The 13,303-nt window shown below is 47.5% G+C and overlaps 1 protein-coding gene across 1 annotated transcript in view; it reads left to right on the top strand.

Moving 5' to 3' along the window:
• Positions 1-12,041, top strand: part of LOC125947701 (uncharacterized) — a 143,857-nt gene extending 131,816 nt beyond the window's left edge. The window contains exon 3 of the mRNA XM_049672944.1: positions 11,802-12,041. Within this exon, the coding sequence (XP_049528901.1) occupies positions 11,802-12,041 (240 nt within the window). The remainder of the gene's footprint in view (positions 1-11,801) is intronic.
• The last annotated feature ends 1,262 nt before the right edge of the window (positions 12,042-13,303 follow it).

Below are 13,303 nucleotides of genomic sequence, written 5' to 3'. Positions count from 1 at the left end.
TGAGCTGAAGCCGCGCGCCGCCATCTTACCATAGGCAGAGAGCGCGCCCTCCGCCCCGGCAGCCACAGTGCGCAGTCAGCGTGGTGGCATCCGGACGTTGTAATGGTTGCATTGTTCGTGGCCTACGGCTGCACAAATCGCGCGAAAAATGACTCTGGGATTACGTTTCACTTGTAAGAAGCACATTTTGAGCTTCATGAAAACTTATCGGCCTGTCGCAACGCAAGCTGACAGCTCGCATTCTATCTCCAATTTCACATCTGACGGTCAGTGTTTTTTTCCAAATAGGTGACCCAAATGCGAGAAGCACGTGGGAGCGAGGTGTTCGACGTTAAGGCTGGAAGACGAAAGACGGCGGTAACATAAGTTGGAGGCACTTCACGCCGGGTTGTTTCGACTGGACCGGGAAGACGTACGGCTGCGACCCGGAAGTTGTCCGACCGTGTTTGACGCATTTCCAAACCACCTGCACAAGCCGATGAGTACACATTCTTGTGCTAGTTGATATCGCCGGTGGGGAGCGTGAATAGAAAGAGAACGCACCACTTGCTACTCGCTGAAATTAAATAAATGACTCCCTAGATTTCGTCATCAGTTGTTGTGGTGACTTAATTAAAAGGGTTGCTCGCAACTACGAGGAGCTAAGTAGAGTCGTTTGAGCAGTGTAAGAGCAGCTGTTCTGCCTTACATTTGTGTCTTTTCAGTTCTTATATATGTGTTTGCTTTACGCAATGGAGCGAGTAAAGTCAGTAGTTTTAAACTGTGCAATTCTCGTTCCAGCTGAAAAGAAAGCTAGCACCACCGAGACCCCGGAGTAGTCCAGCAGACAGAGGTATTGAAGATGACAAAGTTGTTGAAGATGTGGCAGTTGGAACACCTTTCAAAGCACCTTTACAAAGAAATGCTTTATGTTTCTCAAGAGGAGATAACACAGGTCAAGGAGAAGATCAATATTCTGCATCAGAGCACGCGCAGATTGACCAAAAAGAACGAGACTGGTCTATTCCGAAAATTCACTTGGCCACCCGCTCCCAAAATTGACTTGGCCCACCCTCAAAATTGACTTTGCCCAGTTCAAAAATTGAGTTGAACCGCCTTCAAAATTGACCTGGCCCACCCACAAAATTGAGTTTGCCATGGTCACGTGACCAAGAAAGAACCTTAGGTTGCAAGGTCACGTGACCAAGTGATCATCTGGCAATGATCATCTGAAAATGTCACGTGACATGGACGTCGATGTAGACGACACGCCCAAAATGCTTTCGCATTTAACACATGTAAGTAGACTTAAGTGCCTCTGTAACGTTTTGCGTGATTAGTCATATCACACACAAGAAACTTCAGTGTGATTAGTACTGATAATAAGATAAGATAATAAGAGATCATAAGGTATATTAAGGACCAAAAGCTCATGTCTCAGGAGGGCATATATGTGTTCACTGCAGCCTTTTCCCCTGATTTATAGCTACTCCTCAGCAGGGCAGGGAAAGACCAGAAAGGCACGTCGCCGTCTGAGCTGCTTGCATTTGCGTTAACGCGGTACTTCTATTCTCCGTCTCCTTATGATTATGTACACGCGAAGTTCAATGGAGCACGGCCTGCAGCGTGCACTATACGAGAATGGTACAGTTCCATCAACGGGCATCCTGGCTTCCCAGGTGAGTAAGTGTCTTTCTTGAAAAAGCTTGTCGAATGCCGCACGGAGACTCTGTACTGTACTTTGATTGTCGATCAGGAAACATGTTGAGCTTGTGGGAGACAAAGTGGTTGAATATGTGGACTTTTGGACGGGAATGCATGATGAAAGTCTGCATGAAGCCAAGAATGCATGTGTGTATATGCTCGTTGGCTTGAACTTGCGACTTAAATTGCCAGTTAGGCATATTGTGAGACGTCGGTCGATGCGATGCCTTTATTTCCGAGCAGCCGGCCGAGTCAGAGACGAAGCACCGCATGAGACAAAAGATGATGATGAGTCGTACGTACAAATGACGACGACGATATGCACAAAATGCGCTCACACTAACTTCCCCCCTTCAGGAAAGCGGTGAGCAAGACCGCAAGCTAGAAAGGGTAGGTACGGCGAATGTAGGGTTTCACGCGAGATAGGTGAACGATTTCCGTAGTGCGGTGGCGGCGGTCAGTAGCTAAGCTGACAGGAGTGACGCGGTAGTTAACGACCGAAGTTCTTTGCAAAACGGTGTAGGGGCCGAGATATCTGTGGAGAAACTTTTCACAGAGACCCGGTGGGCGAACAGGTGTCTACAAAAGAACTTCGTCGCCTTGGTGGAACGAAGCAACGCGACGCGTCGCATCATAGCGAATTTACCTTTTGTCCTGAATGGTAGCGGTGTTGGCGCGGGCAATTTCACGGCAGCGGGCGATTCGAGCAGCAAATTCTTCAGGAAGAGGCGCGGATGGAGCAGCAGGGGCTGAAAGGAGTGTAGTGTCCAAGACGAAAGACGGCGCACGACCGTACACAAGGAAGAAGGGACTGTAATTGGTTGTATTATACGCAAACGTCACGAAAGGTAGAATGATGTCCCAGTTGGTGTGATCGGGTCGAACATACATTGACATCATGTCGGACAAAGTTCTATGAAAACGCTCGGTAAGACCATTTGTTTGTGGATGGCACGCTGATGTGGTCGTACGGGTGGTGTCAGAGGCCTGGAGGACTTCACGGAGCACATGCGAAAGGAAGGTCTTGCCACGGTCACTCCACCTCGTGGAAAGTCCACCTAGTGGACTGTCCACGTCGGCTGTCGCCATTGGCTCTCCGCGACAGCCGAAGTGTACAGTCCACTAGGTGAACCCGTACAGCATACCCCCTCCCCCCCCCCCCCCCCAGAACGGAACAATCGTCGAGCAGCGTCGAAAGTCTTTACCACCGTCTCGCCTCGCAACGTTTTGATATACATGCGCATTTGGTGCCGCAGCTAAACGTCGCCTCCTCTCTCTCCCTCCCGTCCCCCCACGGCCTTTCGCGCGACGGCAAACGTCGCGTTTGATCTCCGCCGTGCTTTTGTTCCCCGTGACAGCGTGCGTCTGTCGCGCGCTTTTCCTCGCACATAGAGGACACGGTGCGTGGCGACAATTTCATCGCCGTAGGACTCTATAGGGAACCTCACGGCAACGACGACGCCGACGGCAGAAATCCGCTTGGAGTGTTCAAATAATTGCTATCGCAATAAAATAAAAAATGCATACTATATCTGCATAGCCCCGATACACATCATTGCCACGCATAACACATTCCGCCCCACACCGACCGCCATATAATGCAATTCATATCATGGACAGTTCCCATTCAGGGAGGTTCTGCCTAATTTTATTGCGAAGCTGTTAAGGGCTCAGTCTTGGATGGTCGCTTCCGGATGTAGAAAAAAACTCCCATTGGCCGTATGCTGTATGTGCGAGTGAAAGCATGCGAGGGACGCGCGCTTTCACGGGGAGCGAACGCACGGCGGAGGGCAAACGCCACTTCTTCCGTCGCGTGAAAGGCCCTGGGGAGACGAGAGGGAGGGAGGGGAGGGGAGGCGTCGTTTAGCTGCGGCACCAAATGCGTATCTTGCGACCAGGCGCAAGGGGAACTGGCGTCTCAATCTCCAACGCGAAAGGAGGACAGCAGGAAGGCTGCGCGGGAGGGAGGGGTTACGGGTTCTGCTCTGCGAGCAAGCTTTGCCGGGCGCTGGCACGCACCGTATCTTGAAAGCTATCTGCAACGCGGCTCCTACCTTTGTATGCGCTGTGCTTCCGCCGCTCAGTTTCCGTTGAAGCGATAGACCACGTGAACCTTCGCTCACTGCTGGCGCGCTTGCTCACGCCAGCGTTATCCCAGCGGTTGTGTGCGGTCACACAAACAATGCGCAGAACTGTTGTCGACGGCGGCGGCGTTTTGCCCGCATTCGCATCGAACGCGCGCGGCGGTGGTGACGTGTTTATGAAGAACGTGCCAACATTTTCCCCACATCCTATGTCGGTGTACCATAGCGACCATAAGGCCATGGTCCCTGTGGTGACCAAATAAATGAAAACCACCAGATAATATATTGTTCGATTATTTAATAGTTCAAATAACCAATTACACCATCACATCTTAATAGATATAATTGGAAATACATAATTCCCACCGTAGTACAGCTTCGCTGGTCTTCCATCTCCACCCCAATGGAAGGGCTGTCAGTTTTTTTTTTTCAAAGACGCTGTAGCAACTAAATATGCAGGCATTAAATAAACGACTGCGCGGTTACCGTGCTTTCTGGTTTTCCATCGCTACCCTTCTAACTGGCGCTCTCTCCTCCTCGCCGCATGCTCTCATGAACTACATGTAGTGCAGCCAAAGTTATTTGTCGCGTCCACACACCTGAATAAATGCACCAATGTTTTCTGAAACCAGGGTACTATCGAGATACAGAGGCAAGGTGGCACGAAAAATTGAAGAGGCATTTTTTATTAGCAGATCGGCTGAAACAGTCGCGAAGCCATCCATTACGCTGCATGTTGCAGATTTGGCTTGCTTGGATGCGCACCACTCAGTGACATTTGGACTTGAAAAGCTTCTTTCCAACTTTTTAATTCTTGAGACTACGTGTCTGTCAGTGCTTCTATAGCTGTATGTTTTTCAGTTAAATCTTCAATCTCGTATAGTCTGCGCTGTGTTTTTGTGTTCTTTGCTTTTGCCTCTGCTGTTTCGCGCTGCTCCCGCCAAGAAGAAATGTTGACTGGTTGTCTCCCCGTTCTCAGTCCCCGCGCGACGACGACTGAATGGAAGCTTCACCGTTGGATCAGTGCAGCACAAAGGGCGAGTTCCCCTTCCTTCTTGGAACACACAACCATCTCTTGGCACATCAGCGCTGTCGTCCCTGGTCGATTGATCAATCAACATTGTTCACCCCGGTGACGTGATTGCGTTTTTTTTTTTTTGCTTTCCATGCAGAGTCCTCTAATGCCGCCACATCTGACCAAAAATGACCGTCACACTATTCTGTACACAATACAAGTTTTCAATGTAGGATGTATTCCAAATATCCGCAGTTCTTTAGGGGATCTTTAGGCCCGTCTTCGAATATGATCGTAGAAAAAACAAAAGCTTGACAACAAATATCGCAATATTCCGCGGCTACTTTAAAACCAAGTGTATTGCGCTAGCATTTGAACAAAAAACCTGTTTCCACAGAGAAAAGGTAAAACAATTGCGCTAGATCTGTATTGATGGCGGTCTGATGGATTTTACGATTCCTTCGACGAAGTTGCAAAGCGGCGTGAGGAGTAAGCACATTCTGTATTCTGCTCTCCCTCATCCTAAAGCCGAGGTCAATATTGCTAATGTACGTGACCAAGATTATGCAGACACCCGCCATAGTTTTCATTTAATACTTCTTTCCAGTCATCGCTAATAACTCAATTGCGCATTAGCGATAGGTCAGGCAGTAAAAAACAATAAGCAAATGCCCAATTTTTGCGTGCCAAACCATGAACTGATTTTTAGGCACGCCGTACATAGAGACTGTGGATTATTTTGCACCACCTCAAGTTCTTTAACCTGCCCCTAAATAAAAGTACAAAAGTGTTTAAGAATTTCACCGTCATCGGAATGAAGCCGCCATGGTCGGGATCGAAGCGGTGACCTCGAGTTCAGAAGCGCAACACCATAGCCACTAATATACTGCATCGGGTGCTCATGCAATCTATCACAATCGCAGCTCTGGGAAACGTGCTTGAACGCCGGGTAATGAACCCATCAGCACAAGCATATGAGCTCCTAGGGTCTGCGAGCACAGAAAAAAAAAAACGGGAAAGTGTAGAAGACACCTCGTTGGGTGCACTTAAGCAAACGCAACCCCTTTCCATCATTTGTATTTGAGTGACGTCCCAACGCCGAGCCACTGCATATATGGTTCCGCGTCGCCACCGCGGCGACACAAAAGCCGCGCGCGCGTCTCCACGCCGAGCACATCACCGCGAAGATTGGGCGTTCTAACTAATAGAACTATCAACCAGAAGAAAGAAAAAGAATTGTTCATTTTGTACAACTTGAAACAAGAGAGAGAGAAATAAACGTTTATTCTTGAAACAGTGTCCAGAGCGAGGCCCGCTATCACCCTGAGGTGGAAAGATTCCTTAGTCCAGGAACCCTCTGGCTTCGGCTGCCCTCTTGGCCCTGGCGACGAGTTTTCGTTGATCTTCCAGGTCCCCGAGGGCGAGCTTGGCCTCCCACGTTTCGAATAGGTGGTCACTTGAAACAAGCAAACAGAAATTACGAAAGCAAAGAAGCAACACGGCTATTATTCGGGAAAAAATACACTAGATGCAAGGGTCGACAAGGGTAGACTACTGAGAGTGGTTTATGATGAGTTCTTAATCGATGTACGCTAGGAAACAGAAAGTTATTCAAAGTGATTTGTAAGAGATTTCCTAAATTTTTCGCAGTCAGTACAGTTAACGAAGTGGTCAGGGAGCGCATTCCAGAAAACGTTGCATCAGGAAAGAAGGAAGTGGTCATGGCAGATGACCAATAAAGGAAATAAAATACGAAAGGGAATGTTCATTCTCTGAGTGAAGAAAAAACAAAACATGCAATGTAATAAATGCATTGCCGTGTACGGCTACTTTTATTTCTCTTGGCAACAGTAAAGCAATGTCAGGGCTTACAATGCACCAGGCAGGAGAATCACGTTCCCTGGTTATGGCACACATCGCTCGTGATTACCGGAAACGATCTTCTCGACTGGTCGGTTCACCGAATGGCCACGGGAACAGTTAAAGAAAGATCGCCGCCCAAGCTCTCCGTACAGATGGTTGACCAGCGAAGCTGAAACGTGCGGCCCCGGTGTTTATGACCGGGTTAATCCTTACCATTCATCAAAATCTTTCTGAATTATTCTTTTTTGGTTGGCGGCATCCGCCCGCCATCGTGGCGACTGTGTTCGGCTTCTTAGTCGGCGGCATCCGCGTGCCATTGCCGCTTGCATTCCGCTTTGCGCTGTAGCACTGCTTGGAAGGCTGCCAAATCCTCGGTACGCAGTTGCTGCTTGTGCTAGGCAGCACGAGGCTGTTCTTGTGCCCAGGCTGCAGCATCAGCACGGCGGAGACGAGCTCGTTCCTGGTTCTGCTCGCGGCGTTGTTGATCGAAAGCTGCCTGCTCCTCAGGAGTATACGTATGACGCGTGGCCTATCCATTTAGGAGCCGAGAGAAACTGTTGCACGCGCGCTTGGCTGCGACGGAGGGCAATGACGTCAGTGCTGGCGCAGCGAATCGCGCGCCTCTATTCCTTATTTTCATGGGCGCATGCGCATGGGGTTGCGCCGGAGAAGTTTTCGGCGTACAGGCGACAGACGGACGGACGGACGAATCGGCTATCCACTTACAGCTTCGTTGTAAAAGCGATTGCTGTAAATGCTCGATATATATATCGTTTGATCTATTACGTCGACACAACATCACAGTGCACACAAATAATGTACACGGTCGACCACATCTAAGGTGAACACCCAATTAGTATTCAAGCCGGTAAAACTACAGCACTTATTCTACTTCACGAGTGAAATGTTCGTTATACGATGTGTAATCATGGTGTCGATAAACACAATAATGATTTTTCGAATTATGTACTGAACATCCGTTTCTATGATGTCTTGAATACTAATAAGATTTTCACCTTAGATGTGGACAACCCTGTACATTTGGTTAAGTAGACGCGCATAGTTCTTTATAGTATGCGATAACCACTCTTTCCGTAGCTTTACGTGAACTTGGCCATATTGAAGATCGCAGAACGTAATAAATGTAAGCGAGTGCTGCTCTCCCGAGTTGTTATTCGGACTTTGACATAACCTAAGTTAATTACAGTGTATAAACCAAGACAGCACGGTATGTACAATTGCTGAGACCACTGCCGCCACGCCAAACAATGAATGCAGTTTCATACTGCGTTTACTTCGTCTTCCTAGCTCCAACCGACATTAATGCAGTCAACGTTTGTTGATAAAACATAGTCATTATAATCAGCCTAATTTATGCTCAGAAGACGAGGAAACAACTCTCCGCGGTCTACATTTACCACTATCGATATGATGAAAATGACACGTTTGGTATTTTTAGCTATAGCTCATGTGTGATACACGTTCGCCAACACTATAAGCAAAAGCAATCATATTTTCCTCCGAGAGATTTTATTTGAGCAAAGAGGGAGAGTAACACGCTATCACTTATTCACCCGTGGTAAAGCGCCCAAGCAAAACAGACTTCTTAAACCACATGCTGTCGTCTTAAAATATACCTTCTTGAGGGCGAATGTTGTAAGACGGATAGATGTAGTGTTTGCCCTGCCATTTCTCTGATGATTCTGCCGGTAACGCTCTGAATAAAAAATTATTCAATTCAAAATTGAATGTTTTATGCGAGGTTACTCACAAGGTTCCAAGCATAATGTTTAAAATTTTGTAGTCAGACATGAACGTTTATTGAAGCCGGTATATAGTAGGCAATGGGACTTGTGTAACACACTAGATGACCATCATATAAATTTAAATTTTGCTTTCTAGGAAACAGGCATGCTCCAATTTCTTTCCTGTGATTTTCATTCATTGTATCAAGTCGCGCGATAAACTTTCATTAAAAAGTAGCAAGAAGTAACCGCAATCTTAAGTTCACCAGCTAAGATAAATGCTAAAATTTGTGTAGAGCCGACCATCCATTTTTACTAAATCTTTACGCTCAGAAGCGTCAAACACATAATAAAAAAGTTGCAACCAACGACTTGTCAGAGTGTACGTAGATAGCTACACTGAACAGAAGCCGTCAGAATACGGGCTTAGAGCTGATATTAAGAAATAAAGTTCTTCGAGCGCATCGTTGCCGTAAACTTACAATTGCGAAGAGGAGGCTCATCGGGCGCATGAATCATGCGGGGCACTATACAAGCCGGAACCGAGACGATAACTTGGAATTGTTCTCTAAAGCTTCGACCGTTTTGAATATGGCACGCGTCGTTTGAGCCTGCGGCGACGCGCTATCACCCTGCTAAATCTGAACTTCTTTGGTGCTTCTTCTACTCTACGTAGGCGCAGACTTTAGCAAGAAAAAATTGGAGGCAAGGAGAAACGCATAAAGAAAGGTCACATATTTTGTAGACTGCTAAAACCTGCAGTAAACTAACAGAAAGCGTGTCCAATGATGAAGTACAATACGTGCACTCGAATAAAAAAAAAAGACGAAAAAACATTGCGACAGAAACAATCCTGAATGAATATCTGAGTCAAGGTGAAGCATTTCTCACCTGTACGTGACGTAAATCACGACGAACTCACGTAGTCCCGGAGAAAATGCTGGATTGAGGTCCGCCATATGCGCGGGCCGCGGCATCCTGCCGACGTACGATGCAGATGATGCATGCCGCACCATATTCGTCTTCTAAAAGTGCTTTTGAGAGCACGCGTCTGCGTCCCGTAAGTAGCTGTCTTCCAATCGGCGTCGCTTTGTCTGGGTGGCCTGCTCAGCATACGTCGGCATACTCCTTCAAAGAACGCCCACTCGTCTGACTCGTACTCGCTCCACACTCATTTCGCCGGCTTGAGAGATAGCCTAAGCGAGTGAAGAAAACCGTGAGTGGACGTCAGTATAAACTGTATGTAGAGTGCATATGAGTAGGAGTGTGCCAGTTAACGTTAGTACGAAAGACAGCCGCTGACTATGATTTAGGTCGACGTCAGTATATGCACGTGAGTGACCGTCGGCCAGGGCAAGTGGACGCCAGTATGCATGTGAGTGAGAGCTGGTGACTCTGTAGCCTTGGCCGGGGTTTTATCTTCGCGTCGACTATGCAAAGGAACTGCTTCGACTAGAAAATGAACATCCGCAAAAAAAATTCAGCACTACAATCAGTCGATACTGCCTTGTGACGCGAAGGCTCATGGCGGCTGTGAGTAACCAATCGCAGCATTCTGTCAGGTGTGGTGCGAAAGTGCGGGTGACGGTGATGCATGATTCTACGAAGGTGGGTGCGTGTAGTGACGCAAGTTCCACCGCAACATTTCTTCCTACAGTTTCTGCATTATTTGAACATAAACAGTGCCAACTCACAGACACGACAAAAACTTGAAAAAAAAAAAACAAGAACATTAACGAGCACATTGGGTTCCCACACTCGTCAGGCGAATGAGCTTAGCATGATGGTGTAGGGTTTTTCAATAAGGGCGGGTCAATGTTGAAATGGAATAAAATAAGCTGTGTGTTAGGTATTAACGAAATTCTTTTTTTTTATTTGAAAGGCCAATGTATGTCATTACGTATGGAATATAACATCGTTCAAATGTTTGCCGCGGCTTCTCGTGGTGGCATGGATCCGAGTGGTCCAATTTTTATTGACTCTGCCGCAGAGACCCGGCTGAATTTGAGCGACGGCCTGGGTTATGCTGACTTTATAAAGGCATCGGTCGATTGCGGCTTACTGGCATAGACTTTCGACTTCAAGAAACCCTACAAGAAGCAGTCTAGCGGGGTCAAATCGCACGATCTTCGAGGCCAATTCACGTCACCTCTGCGAGAGATAATCATACCCTCAAATCATTCCGTCTTGCTGCAACCACATGTCTTCTACGCCCATATCGGCAAATTTGGGCCGAAAGAAATCGGTTATCATCGTTCTGTAGCGCGCGCCGTTGACGGTGACGGCCTCACCAACGCCGTTTTCAAGAAAGTACGGACCAGTGACGCCACCGGCACAAAGTCCGCACCAAACAGTAAGTTTTTGTGGGTGCATTGCCACATGGTGAACCTCGTGTGGGGTATGCGTTGTCCCATATGCGGAAATTGTGGTTGTTAACATAGCCATTCATCAAAAAATGCGCCTCGTCGTTAAAGATGAATAAATGTTTTTCATGTGTTTCCTATGCCAGTTTCCTATGCAAATTTTGTTTACAATAATAATGTTATTACCTGCAATAAATAATGGTGCGTATTTTAAGTATTTCTATAGTTCAGTTATAACACTGAACTCATGTATCTTTAATTAGCAGTGCTCTTCCACGTCCGCTACCACACGTATCAGAAATCAAATATGCATCGCGCCAGAAATAACCATATCATGCATCGCTGCTACAGCTAACATGGAATGTACTTTTTTCCGCGAACAGTAGACAGCTGTCTTTGAAACAATATTATAGCGAAAACATTGTAACACTATCAAAGTGCACGTCAGCGACATTTTTTCGCAACTGACGAATTTAGTTATATTTCATAGCATGATGGAGACCATCAAATCTACATTTTTATAACGTCGATACTCGAGCGGTATGGAGGTCTAAAGCAGAAGCTCTATTCGAATACTCGAAATCTCTATCGGGTCATGTAGCCTAAAGGGGGAACACATGAGTAACATTGAGTGCAAATTAGCTTGAGCCTTTCCAGTAAAATTTTTTTTTCTTCTCGGGAAGAGAGGGAGTAAAAGGGGGGGGGGGGGGCGCCGCTGTTGGAGGCATGCAGGGCACAGTGCGTAAGCCAGCTTCATCTTCACCTATTGATGAATCATTACCTGGCAAGTCCATGATCTCAACTTGCTAACAAAAAGAAAACCAGAGTATACCACACACCACACAGAAAGTACAGAAAAATAGAAAGCACAGTTATCCGCGTGAATGCATGCGCGAAGTTCAAATAACTCTCGGTTGACAACAAGAAAAAAAATACTCGTCATCGGAAGTCTAAGTTGCTCGGATGGCGCTGCGTTGACAGCAATGACACTTGCGTTGACGACGATAGCGGCGTGGCATGCAGTGGCAGACGATGGACGCGGACGCAGGGTAGAGCCAACCCCGGACGTCCAAGCCCCAATTCTAAGTTCAAGGCTGTCGAAGTTCAAGGCCGTCGAAGTGCGACTGGTACAGCTCAGCGGCCCCTTGGCTCGCGGTTCCGCCCGGGCGCCTCACCAGCGTCGCTCCAGACCACTGGTCGCCCCGAGGCGATCTCTGCTCTCCGCACGGTGGCTCAGGATCAGGACCAAGAGCAGGAACCGCAGCAGCAGCAGGTGCAGGAGGAATAGCCGAGCCCTACGCTCGGCGGATCTCTCTAGGGACAGCTGGGGCCGTCCTTGTTCCGTCGAGGCTCTCGGGTTCGCGTCTCGACCCCGACGACATCGACCTCGACACCTGCGCTCTTCGAGCCCCACGTCTCCGAGCGATCTTTGCTCCCAGCGTTCGAATCTGTCCCCTTCTATCTGCTGTTTCCCCGTACCCCTGGTTTGGTGCTAACCCCTCATTGGTTGACGTTCTTTCTCCCTAGTCCGAGAGCTCCTGCCGCCGCCCGCCAACATCGTCTTCTTCGTCGGCCACTCTAGGGTGTATAAAGCTGCCTCTATTCCGCAGTGTTTTGTTGCCGCATTTTCACCAGTCCCGACTTTACGCCCCTACCACGACGCCCTCCACTCACTCATTGCAAACGGATGCATTTCACGGAGCTGCGATATCTGATTTTGATGCAGTTTTTTGAAACCTATCAATATTTGCAAATTTTCCTCAAAAAGTACGCGCCCTAAATCAGAATTCTGCTTGCTTGAGACATTAGAATTTCGGTCTTCCTTTGAAATGCAATATACCTCATTAAAGTTATTCCACTGCCTGCCTCATAATTGTATTCATGCGCTTTAATTGGATTTACAAATGGAACTTCGAACTCACCCCCAATTAGAACTTCCTCCTAAAGCGAGAAACTGTCAAAAAATAATTGAGCAAGCATACATCAACTTAGGAAAATAAGACTAGATAGTGAAATAAATCTTCGGGTGCAAATAAAAATGTTTATTACAAGTTAGTAATAAATGGTTGGAGAAAGAGAGAGAGACGTCATAAGGGAAAGGCAAGGAGGTTAACCAGGCTGAGCCCGGTAGGCTACCCCGCACTGCGTAAGGGGGAAAAGAAATTGAACCTGGGGAAGGAAGAGATAAACTCACACCCTGCACATTTACATAGTCAAGCGTTCATCGCTGAGTTTCGTCACATGCCTAATGAGGTACACTGGCCTGCATGAGAGATAGAGAGAAATAGAAAAAAAGGAAAGACAGGGAGGTCAACCAGACGCATGTCCGGTTTGCTACCCTGCATGAGGGGAAGGGGTATAGGGATGAAAAGACAGAGAAAGAGATAGAGAGAGCACAGTTACGTGCACATTTGAAGGCAAGCATCAAGTCTACAGACGGTCGCCAAGACCTGTCGACTTCAGGTACTGTAACAACGCTTTCGTCGCTTTCTGTGCCATCAACGAGTATGGCCATGGTGCAAAGATCTTCATTTGAAAAATGGTCGACAG

The sequence above is a fragment of the Dermacentor silvarum genome, chromosome 8 (assembly GCF_013339745.2).
Source record: "Dermacentor silvarum isolate Dsil-2018 chromosome 8, BIME_Dsil_1.4, whole genome shotgun sequence".
Classification (NCBI taxonomy): Eukaryota; Metazoa; Arthropoda; class Arachnida; order Ixodida; family Ixodidae; genus Dermacentor; species Dermacentor silvarum.
The sequence above is the reverse complement of the archived record's forward strand: the minus strand, read 5'-3'. Positions and strand labels throughout refer to the sequence as shown.